Source organism: Capricornis sumatraensis, chromosome 6, assembly GCF_032405125.1.
Source record: "Capricornis sumatraensis isolate serow.1 chromosome 6, serow.2, whole genome shotgun sequence".
In the NCBI taxonomy this organism is placed as follows: domain Eukaryota; kingdom Metazoa; phylum Chordata; class Mammalia; order Artiodactyla; family Bovidae; genus Capricornis; species Capricornis sumatraensis.
The window spans coordinates 50,523,089-50,543,028 of NC_091074.1; the positions used below are offsets into that span (position 1 = coordinate 50,523,089).

The 19,940-nt window shown below is 41.7% G+C and overlaps 1 protein-coding gene across 1 annotated transcript in view; it reads right to left on the bottom strand.

Annotated features, from left to right (window-relative positions):
• Positions 1-17,898: 17,898 nt before the first annotated feature.
• Positions 17,899-19,940, bottom strand: part of SMARCA2 (SWI/SNF related BAF chromatin remodeling complex subunit ATPase 2) — a 163,458-nt gene continuing 161,416 nt past the window's right edge. Inside the window, exon 33 of the mRNA XM_068973585.1 lies at positions 17,899-18,737. Within this exon, the coding sequence (XP_068829686.1) occupies positions 18,702-18,737 (36 nt within the window). The 3' untranslated portion in view covers positions 17,899-18,701. The remainder of the gene's footprint in view (positions 18,738-19,940) is intronic.

Consider the following 19,940-nt stretch of genomic DNA (forward strand, 5'->3'; position numbering starts at 1 on the left):
ATCATGTCTTTTAAAGGTGAAAAAATTAAGTTTGAGAATTGATACAATCTAACATATTAGTGTTTACTTTGCATGTACATGGAATATCTCCAGTTATTGTCACAGCCTATAAAAACCTTGGGGCCTGGAGCCACTCTCCTCAGTGGTGCTAACTTTAGATACACATCTGTCAGCCACTAAAGGAGGCCACAGAGTGCTGTGTTCATGTGTTTGTATCTATCTGGTGCATTTATTTACTCTTTTTATCTGGTATACAGATAAATAAGCAATCTGGTGCACTGATTGCTTGCTGGTTTGGGAGTAAACAGAACCAACTTAGAACTAGGCCACGGTGGGCTTCTTATCCATCCTGTGAATAAGAGATGCTGTATTTTTTACGTGCTCATCCATGTTAAAAAGGCTGAAGAGTGTGGCAGTCAGTAGGTAATGAGACCCCACTTATCAGAGTGTTAAGCTGGGTGTTAAGCTGGATTGTCTCCTGACCGTGGAGGAAGGAGTGGGGAAATGGGGTGGGCACAGGAAGCTCCTGCTTCTAGGGGAGATGCAAACACGTAGTGGAGTTTACTCTCCTTGATGCTTTCCTTGCACTGAATGTACAACTCGGCGTAGAATGCCCTCAGGAAGCGGTGTGTAAATGACAGTTGTCAAAGGAGATACAGGCTGAAAAGTAGGAGTAGACTAGAAACAATGGAAACTGGTCTTGGACTCCAGGGAAGCTCCCCCTACTTTAGGCTACTTATTAAGGACTCAGATTCTCAGGAAGTGAGAATAGTTACTAGGAAGTCTGGAGAAAGTTTCTGGGGACATGTGGGATGATTCAGACCAAAGGAAAGTATGCCCAGAATTAGACAAATTTGGTACAGTCTCTTCCTAACACTGTTATTAAATAAAGAAGCCATATTGTGCCTAAACACATTATACTAGGCTACCCTACTGGAGAAGGCAATGGCACCCCACTCCAGTACTCTTGCCTGGAAAATCCCATGGATGGAGGAGCCTGGTAGGCTGCAGTCCATGGGGTCGCTAAGAGTCGGACACGACTGAGCGACTTCACTTTTCACTTTCATGCATTGGAGAAGGAAATAGCAACCCACTCCGGTGTTCTTGCCTGGAGAATCCCAGGGACGGGGGAGCCTGGTGGGCTGCTGTCTATGGGGTCGCACAGAGTCGGACACGACTGAAGCGACTTAGCAGTAGCAGCACCTTACTGATCATCATAGTTCAGCCTCAGTTCAGTTCAGTCGCTCAGTCATGTCCGACTCTTTGTCACCCCATGAATCATAGCACGCCAGGCCTCCCTGTCCATCACCAACTCCCGGAGTTCACTCAAACTCATGCCCATCGAGTTGGTGATGCCATCCAGCCTTCTCATCCTCTGTTGCCCCCCTTCTCCTCCTGCCCCCAATCCCTCCCAGCATCAGGGTCTTTTCCAATGAGTCAATTCTTCACATGAGGTGGCCAAAGTATTGGAGTTTCAGCTTTAGCATCAGTCCTTCCAATGAACACCCAGGACTCATCTCTTTAGGATGGACTGGTTGGACCTCCTTGCAGTCCAAGGGACTTTCAAGAGTCTTCTCCAACACCACAGTTCAAAAGCATCAATTCTTTGGCGCTCAGCTTTCTTCACAGTCCAACTCTCACATCCATACATGACCACTGGAAAAACCATAGCCTTGACTAGATGGACCTTTGTTGGCAAAGTAATATCTCTGCTTTTTAATATACTATCTAGGTTGGTCATAACTTTCCTTCCAAGGAGTAAGCGTCTTTTAATTTCATGGCTGCAGTCACCATCTGCAGTGATTTTGGAGCCCCCAAAAATAAAGTGTGACACTGTTTCCAGTCTTTCCCCATCTATTGCCCAAGAAGTGATGGGACCAGATGCCATGATCTTCGTTTTCTGATTGTTGAGCTTTAAGCCAACTTTTTCACTCTCTTCTTTCACTTTCATCAAGAAGCTTTTTAGTTCCTCTTCACTTTCTGCCATAAGGGTGGTGTCATCTGCATATCTGAGGTTATAGATATTTCTCCTGGCAATCTTGATTCCAGCTTGTGCTTCTTCCAGCCCAGTGTTTCTCATGATATACTCTGCATATAAGTTAAATAAGCAGGGTGACAATATACAGCCTTGACATACTCCTTTTCCTATTTGGAACCAGTCTGTTGTTCCATGTCCAGTTCTAACTGTTGCCTCCTGACCTGCATATAGGTTTCTCAAGAGGCAGATCAGGTGGTCTGGTATTCCCATCTCTTTCAGAATTTTCCACAGTTTATTGTGATCCACACAGTCAATAAGGCAGAAATAGATGCTTTTCTGGAGCTCTCTTGCTTTTTCCATGATCAAGCAGATGTTGGCAATTTGATCTCTGTTTCCTCTGCCTTTTCTAAAACCAGCTTGAACATCTGGAAGTTCATGGTTCACATATTGCTAAAGCCTGGCATGGAGAATTTTGAGCATTACTTTACGAGCATGTGAGATGAGTGCAATTGTGTGGTAGTTTGAAGATTCTTTGGCATTGCCTTTCTGTGGGATTGGAATGAAAACGGACCTTTTCCAGTCCTGTGGCCACTGCTGAGTTTTCCAAATTTGCTGGCATATTGAATGCAGCACTTTCACAGCATCATCTTTCAGGATTTGAAATAGCTCAACTGGAATTCCATCACCTCCACTAGCTTTGTTCGTAGTGATGCTTTCTAAGGCCCACTTGACTTTGTGCTCTAAACTCTTTTATTAGCCTATAGTTCGGCAGAACTGTCCAAAACAAAGCCTATTCTATAATAAAGTATTGACTGTCTCATATAATTTATTGGACCCTATATTGCAGGTGGAAAACAGACTGATCATATGGGTACAGGAATCCCAGGTGGTGGTGTGCTGTTGCTAAGTCATGTCCGACACTTTGCAACCCATGGTCTACAGGATGCCAGGCTCCTCTGTCCTTCACTATCTCCCAGAGGTTGCTTAAATTCATGTCCATTGAGTTGGAGATGCTATCCAAACATCTTGTCCTCTGCCACCCTCTTTTCCTTTGGCCTTCCATCTTTCTTAGCATCTTATACTAGGGTATAAGGGCTTTTTCCAGTGAGTCAGCTCTTCACATCAGGTGGCCAAAGTATTGGAGCTTCAGCTTTAGCAATAGTCCTTCCAATGACTATTCAGGGTTGATTTCCTTTAGGATTGACTGGTTTGATATCCTTGCAATCCAAGTGGCTCTCAAGAGTCTTCTCCAACACCACAGTTCAAAAGCATCAATTCTTCAGTGCTCAGCCTTTTATATTGTCCAGCTCTCACATATGTACATCACTACTGGAAAAACCATAGCTTTGACTAGATGGACCTTTGTTGGCAAAGTAATGTTTCTGGTTTTTAATATGCTGTCTAGGTTTGTCATAGCTTTCCCTCCAATGAGCAAGCATCTTTTAATGTCATGGCTGAAGTGATTTTGGAGTCCATAGTGATTTTGGAGCCCAAGAAAATAAAGTTTGTCACTGCTTCCACTTTTTCCTCTTCTATTTGCCATGAAGTGATGGGACTGGATGCTATGATCTCAGTTTTATCAATGTTGAGTTTTAAGCCAGCTTTTTCACTCTCCTCTTTCACCCTTATCAAGAGATTCTGGGAGAACAAGATGGCAGAGGAGTAGGTGGACATGGAGGACATCTCTCTTCATGGATACATCAGGAATACACCTTCAGACACAGAAGTGCATGCAGAGCACCAGCTGAGAGCGGACAGGAGGACCTGACGAGCAGGAAAGAATATATAGAACCACGCAAAACTCAGGCCTGCGCGGAAGGGTGGCCGAGACCCCAGCACCAGCCATGCCTCCTGCCCTGGAGGCCCCACGCTGCCTTTCCTGGACTCTGAATTGGATCCTCCAATTGGCCTCCCATCCGTCTGGCCTCAGACCAGCCTGAGTGGAGGCACACATGGCTCATCTCCTCATGTTTCAACCCCCTCATTCCCCCTGCTCAGCTTCCTTCCTCTCGCCACTCTTGCCCTAAGACAATGTGACAGTGTGCTCTGCTCCAGAAACAGATGTGCCTGACTGCACTGGCAGCTTTGATGCTGTCATGGAAAAAAACCAAGAGGGAACAAGAGGCAGAGTGTGTGCCCACCTGGGCCCTGGAACATGAGCCAGAGGGCTGTACATGCAATAACACAGGAGAACACAGCAAAACATGACACAGCCCCGCCCGGCCCTTTGCAAATGACCAGAGCCTGCAGCCAAACACGGCAGACCCTTCCTTGCTCCCTGGCAGATGGAAGCATTGGTCAGGCTTGCCAAGCCTGAGTTTAAAAAAAAAGAAGACCCTGGAGGGAGCTTGCTGAACCTCGGACTCTGCTCTAAGCCCAAGAACAAAGCCCAAACAGTGGCAACTGTTCTCTCTCATATCCAGCCGAGGAGCCCTAGAGCAGAGAAAGTGGAAGATCTAAGGGGAGCCATGCTTAGGGAAGCCCCAGGTGTGCTTCTTAGGAGGAGGGGCCTGGAGGACTTGATAACTTGTTGGAATCTCCTTTTCCATATCTGTAAAATTAGCCTAATGACACCCCACGGGCTGACTGTATTAAAGGAGAAAATAAGCAAGTTTTTTTAAAAAAAGGTTCTGTAGATCCTCTTCACTTTCTGCCATTAGAATGGTATCATCTGCGTATCTGAGACGGTTGATGTTTCTCCCGGCAATCTTGATTCCAGCTTGTGCTTCATCCAGCCTGGCATTTCCCATGATGTACTTGCATATAAGCTAAATAAGCAGAGTGACAATTTACAGCCTTGTCATATTCCTTTCCTGATTTTGAACCACTCAGTTGTTTCATGTCCAGTTTTAACTGTTGCTTTTTGACCCACATACAGGTTTCTCAGGAGACAGATAACGAACGTGGTCTGGTATTCTCATCTCTTTAAGACTTTTCCACAGTTTGTTGTGATCCACACAGTCAAGACTTTAGCATAGTTAGTGAAGCAGCAGTAGATATTTTTCTGGAATTCCCTTGCTGTTGCAGTGATCCAGCAGATGTTGGCATTTTGATCTCTGGTTCCTCTGCCTTTTTTAAACACAGCTTGAACATCTGGAAGTTCTTGGTTTACATACTGCTGAAGCTTAGCTTGAAGAATTTTGAGCATAATCCTGCTGGTTTGTGAAACGAGCACAATTTTATGTTAGTTTGCACATTCTTTGTCATTGCCCTTCTTTGGGATTGGAATGAAAACTGACCTCTTCTAGTCCTGTGGCTATTGCTGAATTTTCCAAATTTGCTGGCATATTGATTGAGTGCAGCACTTTAACAGCATCATCTTTTAGGATATTAAACAGCTCAGTTGGAATTCTGTCACCTCCACTAGCTTTGTTCATAGTAATATTTCTGAAGGCCTACATCACACTCCAGGATGTCTGGCTCTAGGTGAGTGATCACGCCATTGTGGTTATCTGGGTCATTAAGACCTTTTTTTTGTATAGTTCTTCTGTTTATTCTTACCACCTCTTCTTAATCTCTTCTACTTCTGTTAGATCCTGATAGTTTCTGTCCTATATCATGTCCATCTTTGAAATGTTCCTTTGGTATCTCTGATTTTCTTGAAGAGATCTCTAGTCTTTCCCATTCTATTGTTTTCCTCTATTTCTTTGCATTGTTCATTTAAGAAGGCTTTCTTATCTCCCCTTGCTATTCTCTGGAACTCTGCTTCCATCTGTCTTTCCCTTTCTCCCTTGCCTTTTCCTTCTCTTCTTTTCTCAGCTCTTTGTAAGGCCTCCTCAAACAATCACTTTGCTTTCTTGTGTCTTTTTTCCTTTGGGATGGTTTTGATCACTGCTTCCTGTAGTGTTATGAACCTCTGTCCATAGTTGTTCAGGCACTTTGTCTATCAGATCTAATCCCTTGAATCTGTTCATCACTGCCACTATATAATCATAAGGGATTTGATTTAGGTAATACCTAAATGGCCGAGTGATTTTCCCTACTTTCTTCACTTTAAGCTTGAATTTTGCAATAAAGAGCTCATGATCTGAGCCATAGTCAGCTCCCAGTCTTATTTTTGCGGACTGTATAGAGCTTCTCTATCTTAGGCTACAAAGCATATAATCAGTCTGATTTTGGTCTTGACCATGTGGTGAAATCCATGTGTATAGTCATCCCTTTTGTTGTTGGAAAAAAGGTATTTGCTGTGACCATTGTGTTATCTTGACAAAACTCTGTTATCCTTTGCCCTGCCTCATTTTATAATTCAAGGCCAAACTTGCCTATTACCCCAGGTATCTCTTGACTTCCTACTTTTGCATTCCAATCTCCTATGATGAAAAAGACATCTTTTTTTAATGTTAGTTTTACAAGATGTTGTAGTTCCTCACAGAACCGATCAACTTCAGCTTCTTCAGCATTAGTGGCTGGGGGCATAGACTTGGATTACTGTGATATTGAATGGCTTGCCTTGGAAACGAACCAAGATCATTTTGTTGTTTTTGAGATGGCACCCAAGTACTGCATTTCAGACTCTTTTATTGACTGTGAGGGCTACTCCTTTTCTTCTAAGGAATTCTTGCCCACAGCAGTAGATATCATGGCCATCTGAATTAAAGTCACCCATTCTGGTCCATTTTAGTTCACTGATTCCTAAGATGTCAATGTTTACTCTTTCTATCTCTTATTTGACCATGTTCAGTTTACCTTGATTCATGAACCTAACAATCCAGGTTTCTATGCAACGTTGTTCTTTACAGTACCAGACTTTACTTTCACCACCAGACACATCTACAACTGAGCGTCATTTCCACTTTGGCCTAGCTGCTTCATTCTTTCTAGAGCTATTAGTAATTGCCCTCCTGTTCTTCCCAAGCAGCATACTGGACACTTTCTGACCTAGGGGTCATATCTTCCAGTGTCATATCTTTTTGCCTTTTCATACTGTTCATAGGGCTCTTGGAGCAAGAATGCTAGAGTGGTTTGCCATTTCCTCCTCCAGTGGACCACTTTTTGTCAGAACTCTTCACTATGACTTACCTGTCTTGGGTGGCTCTGCACTGCAAGCTCATAGCTTCATTGGGTTATAAAAGCCCCTTTACCACAACAAGACTGTAATCCATGCAGGGGATTCCTAGGTGGCACAGTGGTAAAGAATCCACCTGCCAATGCAGGAGATGCAAGTACGATCCCTAGATTGGGAATATCCCCTGGAGTAGGAAATGTTTCCAGTATTCTTGCCTGGAAAATTCCATGGATAAAGGAGCCTGGGCAGGCTACATCCATGGGGTCACAAAGAGTCAGACACCATTAGCATGCACGTATTCATGTGAGTACAGAATGGGTTTAAGAGTATCAGTTTTTACTCTTATGATCTCATGACTGTCTGGGAGCTGTGCTCACTGCCACTGCCCAGCATCATGAGAGAATCACACCATGTATTGCTAGCCTGGGAAAAGATCAAAATTTGAAATATGGTTTTTACTGAATGCATATCACCTTCACACCAACATAAAGTTGAAAAAATTTTTAAGTTAAACCATCCTAAGTTGGGACCATCTGTAGTATTTATTTATATATGAGCCATGCTTAAATCAGTATAATATTGAAAACTCTTAAATGGAGTTCTGCTGTTTCTCCACATAAGCCAGCCTTTAAAATGCTAGGATAAATATAAATTCTCTGGAATTATTTTAATTTGAATTAGTACTATCATGGTGTCCCTCTCTGGTGGATTTTACCCTTAGGGTCACACTGACTCCAAGTATTCCAGTATAATTTGGCATACGCCAAACTTATTCAAAAAGAAGGAAATTGTGGTTTTTCTATTAAGCCTCAGTAAACAGCTTACAACCTCATCACAGAGAGACACTTTAGAGCTAGTATCACCTTTAGGAACCAACTTCCTCGAGAGCTATCAGGCTGAGAAAATTCTTTAGGTGCCTGGTAGGAGAGAATAATCTTGTGTTGAGATTCTTGCCAGCTCAAAGAACTTGCTCTCAAGGCCTTGCAGTCCCCAAACTTTGCCTTCTTGGAACATTCAGAGCAGCCTTGACTCTTTACAAAATTCAGTGACAGGAGCAAATATGGGTACTTGATTTTCTGAAGCAGCCTTTTGCATATCCAACTAAATTAAGGAGCATAAGCATCTGCTTGCAGAATCTCCCTTACAAAGTTAAGGGCTTGGGGGGAAAAAAAGACAAGGTAAAGTATTTTTTAGGATCTTTTATTTTAAACCTTTCATTTTATATTGGGGTATAGGCAGTTAACAAACAATGTTATAATAGTTTCAGGTGAACAGCAAAGGCACTCGGCCATACATACACATGTATCAGTTCTCCCCCAAACTCCCCTCCCATCCAGGCTGCCACATAACATTAAGCAGAGCTCCATATGACATACAGTAGGTCCCTGTTAGTTATCCATTTTCAATATATCAGTGTGTACATGTCCATCTCAAACTCCCTTATTCCCCGTCCTTTTCCCCAGCAACCATAAGCACATTCTCTTAAGTCTGTGAATGTTTCTGTTTTTTTTTTTAATTTTTATTTTTACTTTATTTTACTTTACAATACTGTATTGGTTTTGCCATACATTGACATGAATCCACCACGGGTGTACATGCGTTCCCAAACATGAACCCCCCTCCCACCTCCCTCCCCATAACATCTCTCTGGGTCATCACCGTGCACCAGCCCCAAGCATGCTGAATCCTGCGTCGGACATAGACTGGCGATTAGATTCTTACATGATAGTATACATGTTACAATGCCATTCTCCCAAATCATCCCACCCTCTCCCTCTCCCTCTGAGTCCAAAAGTCCGTTATACACATCTGTGTCTTTTTTGCTGTCTTGCATACAGGGTTGTCATTGCCATCTTTCCAAATTCCATATATATGTGTGTGAATCTGTTTCTGTTTCGTGAGAAAGTATTTGTATCATTTCTTTTTAGATGCCGCATATATAAGGAAAGTCATACGATATTTCTCCTCTCTGTCTTCAGTTAGTATCACACTCTGTAGGTCCATCCATGTTGCTGCAAATGGCATTATTTCATTCTTTTTATGGCCGAGTGATGTTCCATTGTATATACGCACCACATCTTCTTTATCCATTCCTCTGTTGATGGACATGTAGGTTGCTTCCATGTCTTGTCTATTGTAAATAGTACTGTGATGAGCATGGGGTGCTGTATCCTTTCAGGTCATGTTTTGTTTTTTTTTTTCCCCCAGATAGAGGCCCAGGAGTGGGACTGCAGAATTATATGGTAACTCTGTAGTTTTTTAAGGAATCTTTATACTATTCTGCACAGTGGCTGTACCAGTTTACATTCCCACCAACAGTGTGGGAGGGTTCCCTTCTCTCCATACCCTCTCCAGCATTTATTGTTTGTGGATTTTTTTTTTTTTTTTGGTGATAGCTATCCTGGCTAGTGTGAGGTGATACCTCATTGCAGTTTTGATTTGCATTTCTGTAATAATTAGTGGTGTTGAACATCTTTTCATGTTTCTATGGCCATTTGTATGTCTTCTTTGGAGAAATGTCTATTTAGGTCTTCTGTTCATTTTTTTCTTTTGGGGGAGGGACCTTCCCTGGTGGCTCAGAGGTTAAAGCGTCTGCCTGCAATGCAGGAGACCTGGATTCGATCCCTGGGTCAGGAAGATCCCCTGGAGAAGGAAATGGCAACCCACTCCAGTACTCTTGCCTGGAGAATCCCATGAACAGAGGAGCTTGGCGGGCTACAGTCTACTTTTATACATTGTTGTTTATGTTATATTGTTTATATATTTTATATAACATCACAAGCTGTTTATAAATTTTGGAGACCAGTCCCCTTGTTGGTCACATCATTTGCAAATATTTTCTCCTGATCTGTGGGTCGTCTTTCTGTTTTGTTTATTGTTTCCTTTGCTGTGCAAAAGCTTTTAAGTAGGTCTTAAAAGCTTTTGTTTATTTTTGTTTTTATTTCCATTATTACGGGAGATGGATTGAAAAAGATATTGCTACAGTTTATGTCAGTGTTCTGCCTTTCTTTTCCTCTAGGAGTTTTGTAGTGTCTGGTCTCACATTTAGGCCTTTAATGGTAGGGTCTTTCTTTAAAAGATGATGAAAGTGTTATGAAAATAAGTATCCAGAAGGTTTTACTGAACAAGTATACATATGACTGAGAAATAAAGCAATCACCTCTGGTTTTTATCTTTTATTAGAATCCAATGTAATGGGAAGGGAAATGTTTTCTGCAATAACTTTAAAGGTAACTCTACTAATTTTTTTTTAAAAAAAGAGATAAAAATTATAGAGTGGGTTTAATGATTTTCTACAATTATTTATAGTGGCATAATAATCCCAACAAGTTATCAGCTCAAATATCCATTAGAAGAGCAAATATTATGTAAATTATGACACATACATACATGGGTACATCATATAGTTTTGTTTAAAAAAATATTAGTTTCAAAGTGATTCAACCATTTTGCATTCCCACCAGCAAGGCTTGAGTTCCAGTTGCTTCATATCCGTGTCAGCACTTCCTATTGTCAATTTAAAAAAATTTTAGCCATTCTAGTGGGTGTGTAGTGGTATTTAATTGTAATTTTATTTTGCTTTTCTTTGATGACGATGAGTATTGAGCATCTTTTCATGTGCTTACTGACCATTCATATATTTCTTTTGTGAAGTATCTTCAAATCTTTTGCCTCCTTTTTTTTTTTTAAATTAGTTTTTTAGTGAGTTGTAAGAGATCTTTATATGTGTTCTGGGAACAAGTTCTTTTTCAGTTACCTGCTTGAAAGTATTTTCTTCTACTCTATGGGTTGCCTTGTCATTTTCTTAACTGTGTTTCAAAGAGCAACAGGTTTTAAAGAAATCCATTTCTTCAATATTTTATGGTTCATACTTTTTGTGCCCTGTTTTAGAAATCTTTGTCTAACACAAGATCACAAAGATTTTCTTCTAATTTTTCTTTTAGAAACATACTATTTTAAGTTTAAAATTTCAGTTCCATTTAGATTCATTCTGAGTTAATTTCTGTGAAGGGTTTGAAGTTTTTTTTCTCATACAGATAACCAGTTACTATTATTTTGTAAAGTTAAATTCTTACCACCTAACCCAATTTCATTCCTCAGCATTCAACTAAGAGGACTGAAAACATATCCGCACAAAAATTTGTACAGCCGTGTTTATAGTAGGCCTTATTGTCAAGAATTTTAAACAACTCAAATGTCCATCACTTAATGAACAGATAAATTGTGGGATAATCATATTATGGAATAGTACTCAGCAATAAAAAGTCATAGGCTACATATGCAATATGAATAATCTCAAAGATGATATTGTACTTGAAAGCAGTCAAACACAAAGGCTACATGACGTATTCCACTTACAGATGACAGTCTAATAAAGGCAACATGATAGTGACAGAGAGCAGATCAATGACTGCCCTGAGGCTGGGAGTCAGGGTAAGAAATTGACTGGAAATGGGCATGAGAAAACTGTTCAGGGTAAAGAAAATTTTCTGTCATGACTGTGGAGTTGTCTACATTACTGTATGTAATTCCCCAAACTCTGTTTTTAAAATGGGAAAGTGTTATTATATCTTAATAATGAACAGGAGAAAATGGAAAAGGAAGTGAAAATTTTTAAGAGTGATTCTTCCTGGAGAATTGATACTTTTAGCATTCTGTAATGATCTTCTATAAAAATAACACCTGAGATGCACAATTCATTGAGCAGTATGACCCTGTTATTGTACAGGAGACTTATTTAAAAAAAAATATTTTGTATTGGGGTATAACTGATTAATAATGTTGTGACAGTTTTAGGTGAACAGCAAAGGGATTCAGTCATGCATGTATCCATTCTTATTGCATGCATGCTGCTGCTGCTGCTAAGTCGCTTCAGTCGTGTCCAACTCTATGCGACCCCAGAGACGGCAGCCCACCAGGCTCCCCCGTCCCTGGGATTCTCCAGCCAAGAACACTGGAGTGGGTTGCCACTTCCTTCTTCAGTGCATGAAAGTGAAAAGTGAAAGTGAAGTCACTCAGTCGTGTCCGACTCCTAGTGACCCCATGGACTGCATCCCACCAGGTTCCTCCATCCATGGGATTTTCCAGGCAAGAATACTGGAGTGGGGTGCCATTGCATGCATGCTAAGTCGCTTCAATTATGTCCAACTTTGCGACCCCAGGGCCTGTAGCCCACCAGACTCCTCTGTCCATGGGATTCTCCAGGCCAGAATACTGGAGTGGGTTGCCATGTCCTTTTCCAGGGCATCTTCCCAACACAGGGATTGAACCATTATCTCAAGTCTCCTGCACTGGTGGGCAGGTTCTTTACCATTAACGCCCCCTGGGAGGCCCATAAGGAGGGAAGGTCCTTGCCATAGGAGGGTCAGTCATTGAGAAATCCCTGATTTTCAACGGAGAAACAGCCAACAAGTTTTATAACAGGGTTGTTATATATTCAGCTAAGACCTTGGCTGTGCTTACATACCAGATGCCCCCACTCATCTCTCCCAGATTCTGAATAAAAATCCTAAAACTGCCTTGGTCCATCCTGTAGAGACAGGCTGTGTGCTATGCAGAATCAACAAATGAACAACATGGGAAATCACTCCCCCCCCAAAAAAACTTGCACACAGCTTGAGGAGGACCCAGACATGGGGGAATGGGGAGAGAGGTGACTCAAGACAGTGTTGTTTAATTTACAAAAGGACAGAGGCCCAGCTAGCCTCAGTACTGCTGCAGGGCAGGAGCTGGCACTTGAGCAACATGCATTCTTCTGCAGACTTACTCATGTAGTGGTGGGGTCTCAGCGCAGAGGAACTGCTATGCAGTCCTACGATTAGGTGGCAATGATTTAGTGAGCCCCTGGGGCTGTGACCTTCACACGTGCTTCTCAGATTGGTTCCCCCAGCCCTTAGAAGAGACAAGAAGGTACTGGATTTGGGTATTGTTATTCTTCCATGTTGGCTAAATAGTTTGTTAAGGGTGGGCCTTGTTAAGAAGGTATATTTAAATATGGCTACTTTTCTACTCTCTCTGTTCTAAAAGTGAGGGGGCTTTTTCTCCTGTCTTTACTGTGAGAACCTGCTAGGGTTCCAGGAAGTAAATCTCATGGAAGTGTGGGAACCCTCCTAAGACTAGGCACCCCTGCCCAGTCTGGTCCAACTGAGGCCTTCAGCAATTTGTTAATTATAGGTTAGGTTTTCCTGTCCTGGTACTGGGCTTCCCAGGTGGCCCAGTGGTGAAGAATCTGCCTGCCACTGCGGGAGGCTTGGGTTCCATCCTTGGCTGGGAAGATCCCCTGGAGAAGGAAATGGCAACCCACTCCAGTAGCCTTGCCTGGAAAATCCCTTGGACAGAGGAGCCTGGCAGGCAGCAGTCCATGGGGTCACACGAGCTGGACATGACTTAGCGGCTAAAAAACAAAAGCCTGGTACTGGTTACCTGCTGCTGGCCTTCTGCTCCTCCTGTAGGCTGTGATTCTCTGTATCTGCTTGTCTGTCTCTTCAGCTTGAGGGGCAGCAGTTTGCCCTGAACAAACTTCAGTTCTCTGGTGGATCTAAGAGGAGCTGTTGATTTTCAGTTTGCGCAGCTATTTTCTTATTGTGTTAAAGGGATAGCTGACTTCCAGACTCCTTAAATTCTAGACAAGATACTGGAAGTCTTAAATACTTCTCTCTGAGTGGTAACAGTATCAGTGTTTTTTTTTTTTTTTTTTTCTGGTACTGTCTGTACCTTTGTATTTTCTTACTTTCCACATTTTCTACAATGTGCATATATTTATTTTATTAGAAAAAAGAAAATAAATGTTCTCTGAAAAAGTTTTAAGTGAATTTAATCCCTGTTGATATGGAGGAAAATAAGGCAAGTTGCAGAGACTAGTACGGTACTTCAGTACTTAAATAACAAACCGAACATTCAACGCCAGCACAGCTTACTATCTATATTAACATGACTTTACAATTCGTCACAGCTTACTATCTATATTAACATGACTTTACAATTCCGTTGTCATCATTAGCATAATTTAAGTTTTCCAGGAGAACCTTGCCCCGGCAAATAATTATTGTCTATTGCATGAGCTTCCTATAAGACACGTCAACTCTTCAGGAGAAAGCAACATAATAAATGGATAGTTATGCCCCAAGACTCTTAGATTCCCCCCTCAAAATCCTTACCTTACTCCTTCCACAGTCCTGAACTGTGTATCACAGTTTTTACCCAGTCTTAACCAAAATCAGATTTCAAGAAAATCCAACCTTAACTTTCCTTCTCAAACTACCAAAACTCAATCAAGGCAGTGGGTTCCCTTATCACAGTAAGCAGTAAATTCCACTTCATCTTATTACTAGGTTCATTGGTGATAGCTGGGGAACTGGCATTTGACGGTGTATGTTTCTGTGCGTGTGTGTTTTAATGTGAATAAGAACAGGCAGAAGTAATCACATCAAGCTATTAAAACTGATTGCCTGGTAGGGGTGAATTCCAAATTAATTTTCTTTGTATTTCGCTGGTTGTGGTGGACATATGTCTATTTTATCATCTTGGAGGAGAAATTTAAAGGTTTTACAAGACAATTTAAAATGCATATTTTTCGGGTGGGACACTATGAGTCCAGTCTCTTTAAGGTTTATAATCTCACAGTAAGCATTGCTTCACAGCAGTTCTTGAGTTGACAAAGAGGCCTCTGAATGGATAAATAACAAAGTCCTGCTGTACAGCATAGGGAACTATATTCAAAATCCTGTGATAAACCATAATGAAAAATATGAAAAAGAGTGTATATATATATATATATGTATGAATGAATCAGTTTGCTGTACAGTAGAAACTAACACAACATTGGAAATCAACTACACTTCAATAAAATATGCTTTGAAAAATGACAGAGGCCTCTTTCTAGTATATATATATTTAAAAAAAAAAACCAGTGTTTATAAACAGGAATGCCGGTTTTCCCATAGTCTTGACTTAGTTGTCTTGCTTTCTTCAACTTGGAAAACCCCTTTGGAAAATTCTTACTGAAAATGATGCAGAATGCAGATACGTTCTTGCATAAAGGGCTTAGTCACTAGGAACATGTCACTTCCACCCTCTGTTAATAAGCTCAGTGTCCTAAACCACACCATTGATGAGGAGAGCTCACCTGGACACAGACCCAGAAGTCCTAGACATATCGGTCGTCGTTTCTTGCCCTGTGCTGCCTCATTGTTGATGACCTCTCCCCAAGTATGACAGAGACTGAACCCTGCGATTCATATACTGTATGACAGAATGGGTGAATAAGGATGGAAATGTTACTTTATCTGGCTTGATGTGGCTCTTATTTTGCAAATTTTAAGAGGAATAGACTTGGCCATTCCTCCAGCGTATCTGTAGAGTGAGATTGACTCTTACTGTAATATTCTCATGGGAACTACATTTAGTCATAAGGGGAGAATGTGTCTCCAGCTTTCTGCTAAGAAGACCAAAAACATTTCCCCCAGGTATTATAGTTTATCAGTCTGAATGAGGTTCAAGTTAAGCACAATTGAAGCTTGCTTCCTGGTAACCTATAAGACAGAAAAGCTGTGTCAGAAAGAGAAAAACATTCAGACTTTTCAGTTATTTCCATTTATATTGGTTTTACCAGAATGATGATTGTGTGATGGATGCATATGCCTGTACCAGTGATCTAAATCAGGATCAGGACCACTGTGGCCTCATACTGTTCCCCAGGAATGAAATAATGGGCATTAAGAATCTGACAGCTTTGGCAGCGCTCCTTTGATTTCCGCATGATCTGAATCACCTGGAGGGCCCCAGTGCTATCCAAGTCAGCGGAATCTCAGGGGCCTTTAGGATCCAAAGGCAGCTGGGTGTAAAGGACAAGGTATCAACCCTTGTGGAGTGGCTTGTCACCAAGAGAAAGAACCAAGGTAGTGGATTCTCAGTCATGGAAACCAGACACCTAAGCCAGGACTCATTTGTAAGCCTGGTAATATCGGCAACTGCCAAACAAAGGGGTACCTGGAGCTTATCAATAAGATCAGTTCCAGGCTTCACTCACTGGGGAGGTAGGGAAGCTGAAAGGAAGATGGGTTTTGGAGGCAAACAAATCTTAACTTTCAAATTATGCTTTGGGGCACTGGCCATAGCTATTTAGTCTCTCCTCTGCATCATCCTTATTTATAGAAAGGGAGTAAGAACTATGCCTTCTTCCCAGGGTTCTTGTAATTAAATAATTCTAGTAAAAGATCAAGTACACTGCCTGATACTCTCAGCTTCCTTCCTCTGTTCCTGGAAAACTGTTGCTTTTGGAAAGAACGAAGCCTACCCCTGGGCTCAGCTACTGGAAACAGACAAGGTGGATGCTGTGACCAGGTTAAAAATAGGCGGATGTGCAGATGCCTCTTAGTCACGCATGATCACGTTCCCTGCCAGCTCACTAGTGCTCTAAGAGCCACCTTCTGCCTTTCCTTTCTGCTCTAGCCAGGGAGAACAACACAGCAAGACAGCAGGAGAGAGATCAGAGAACATCCTTCACCCACAGACGTCCTAAACCATAAAGACAATGGTTTGGATGGCTTGAGAACAGCAGTGCCTTTAAACTAATAGCAAATCATCTCAGTAAGAAAAACTAATGTGGTTCATTCTTCCCTGGGAGTCTACAGTCCTACTGTGGTCTGCAAACTAAACAAGCCAAGAAGGGAAACCAACACATTCTGCAGTGCTTAGACTAACTGGAAATTCAGACCTGAGTGGACATTTAGAAAGACAGGAATTTCGCGGGAGGATTGCATTTTGTGTGGGTCAAATTTCCTTCAAGATTCAAAGAAAGGTGCATTGGCAGTTCCTCATATTATGAAAGTAAGAATCTCATAGTTCTTAGACATTTCTAAGAAATGAAGTCTCCACCAACTAATGCATTAGAGACAAGCAAAAATGCTTCTATTCTGGTCCTTGTCACTGGTTAAGAATCAAGTGGGTGGGGGTGGGGTGGGATAGATTAGTCATTAATGAATCTTAGTAGAAAGGTATATGGGGTGTTCCCTGAACCAGTCTTTCAAAATGAGCCCTTTTCAGATCTTTCTAAATTGATATGATATAGATTTATTAAATACTACGGTATAAATCACACTTCATTTTACTGCACTTTGTCTTACTGTGCTTTGTAGATACTGTGTTTTTCGCATATTGAGGGTCTGTGGTAACCCCCACCTCCAGCAAGTCTGTTAGTCCTGCTTTCCAGCAGCATTTGCTCACTTCACGTTTCTGTGTCACGTTTCAGTGGTTTTGATGCTTTCTCGTTGTTATCTTTGGTGTGGTGACCTGTAATCTGATTACTACTACCATGACTCGCTGAAGCCTCAGATGATGGTTAGAAGGTATGTATGTTATTTTTTAGACATAAGGCTACTGCACACGTAATGCTGTTATACACTTAAGACTACAGTATAGCGCAAACTGAACTTTACATGCACTGGGAAGCCAAAAACTCGTGGGACTCGCTCTGTTGTGCTGTTCACTGTGGTGATCTAGAACTGGACCTGCAGCGTCTCTGAGGTGTACCTGTGGATTTTCTGGTAAGTAAGTAAATAGAAGTTAAACCACTAGAAAAGGTTGAGCAGGGGCTTAGTGTGACTCAGTCCGTGGCATCATCAGTCCTGTTATGTAAGTCTAAAGTCACGAAAGCAATAAACTCTGCTCCCTTGCAACGCACCTGGTTCCTTCTAGGGGATACTCTCAGTCTTGAAGAAATTTTTTTTCTCTACCATGTGCACTGTAGAAAGAGCTTGCCCGGCCCTCTGCAGGACACTCTTACTCAGGCACCAGGGTTTTAATCATCTCCCAGAACTCAAAAACCAGAGGCAGTGTTTGTTGAGCTCAGTTATATCTTTATTAGGAAAGCACCAACACCACATTCTTGGAAATTACTGGAATTTTATTTGCCTCAGGCTTATGACTTGCAACCAAAGACATTGTGCAAAGAAAGCAAAGATTAAGTACACTTTAGGGAGAAGGAGACGATACACGTTGGTAACATAGGAGATAAGGGTGACAAAAGAAGCCATCCATTACACTATATAGATTGCAATATTCAATAGCGATTTCAACAAAACTTTTTTTAAATCAAGAGCGAAAAAATTAAGCAATGTTTACAGTAGACATCAATCTTATACAATTCAAAAAGCATTTTTTTTTCAGATCATAGAGCATAAAATGGAAAAATGTCTATGTAGGTGAAGTCTGACTACTGTACATTTATCACCTATTAAAGTTGCTCATATGTACCACAGTGTAAAAAAAAACAATACCAAACAAATAAAAACCTTGAAAATTGCCTGATGAAAAATAAAATAACCAGTGGCTTTTAATGGCTTCTCCTGGTTATCAGTGCTACAAAAAGACAAAAATCTTCTCATTTGAACAGGTGATAAAACCAGGCACAATCAAACTGTTACCAAATTAGACCCACCCATAGAAATATACCATCCACCCACATTTTTTCCATCAAAAGCTTTTTTTGTTTGTTTTAATCTTTGAGGCCCATTTGGTCACAATATGTTACAAAGGTGTATGTGTGTGTGTTTTTTTACACCATGATATCATATGTTTGTCTGGCACTATTCTAAAGCTAGTTAATAGATGATAATGATATAGAAACGACCCAGTGCCCATAAGAGAAATGAACTCACTGGGTAGAGACGAGAGAGGGGAAGAAGTTCAGTTCTACCAAGAAAAAAATGTCCGTAGTGATCACTCATCATCGGTCCCACTGGCTTCTGATTGTTCCTAAAAGTAAATGTAGGACAGAAAGACAGTAAGCCATCGAGAGGCAATGTGGAAAAGAAATGACACTGCGGAAACAGTTAACCCTGCTAGTAAAGACGCATCGACAGTCTCTGTGCTGAAAAGGGGGCCTCCTACTTGGAAGCCCCAAAGCAGTGCAGGCCATCTGTGCCAGCGGTGTGCTCTCTTACAGTCGGGTATGAAAAGTTCACGGCTTATGATTTCTTCATGGCTGTGCTGGATCTTTGTTGCTGTGTGAGGGCTTTCTCTAGCTGCGGCCCTAGAGTACAGGCTCAGCAGCTGTGGCACGTGGGCTTACCTGCACCACAGCATGTAGAATCCTCCCGGAGCAGGGACTGAGCCTGTGTCTCCTGCATTGGCAGGTAGATTCCCAACCACCGGGGAAGTTCATGGCTAATGATTTCTATTTTGAGCACTATTTTTAGAAAATCCACGGGCTTCCCAGGTGGTGCAGTGGTAAAGAATCCACCTGCTGGGTCGGGATGATCTCTTGGAGGAGGAAGTGGCAACCCACTACAGTATTCTTGCCTGGAGAATCCCATGGAGAGCAGGCTACCGTCCATGGGGTTGCAGAGAGTCGGACATGGCTGAGCATGCACACGTTGCAAGGGAGAATAAAGTACTGTGTGTTTGATTTTAGGATTTTAAATGTATTTGAAAATGCTTGTGTCGAGGGTTCAGGCTGGGTGGGGTGGGATAAGAATGCTAAACTTTTCTCAACAGACCTCAATGGCAAACATGTTGAAGGAAAATCAAACTAGCATACATTTGAACATGGAAAATTAACTTTCCAGAAAGCAAAAGAAGGGGATTGGTGGCAGGGAACTTGGAAGTCCTTTGGAAAGCGAATGAAATGGAGGGCCCTTCAGAAGGCACTGTATTAGAAGCTACCTCGGCTGCCCACAGAGTCAAGGACAGCGCCCCAGACCGAGCTATGCTCTTTGGGTCTGAAATCAGCCTCTGCTGTTTACTTACATGACCTGCAGCAAAACACACATAACAAGTAAGCACTGATTTCTGTAGTAAGGTGAGAGTGACATCTATCTTAGGATTATTATAAGCATTAAATATGGTACCATATGAGAAGGCCCTTATGTCAGGACCTGGCTCCATCAATGCACCCTGAATTTTTCAAATTTTAAAAATAACACCTCTAGGTATGTAAAATTCATCTGAGTTCTTTGT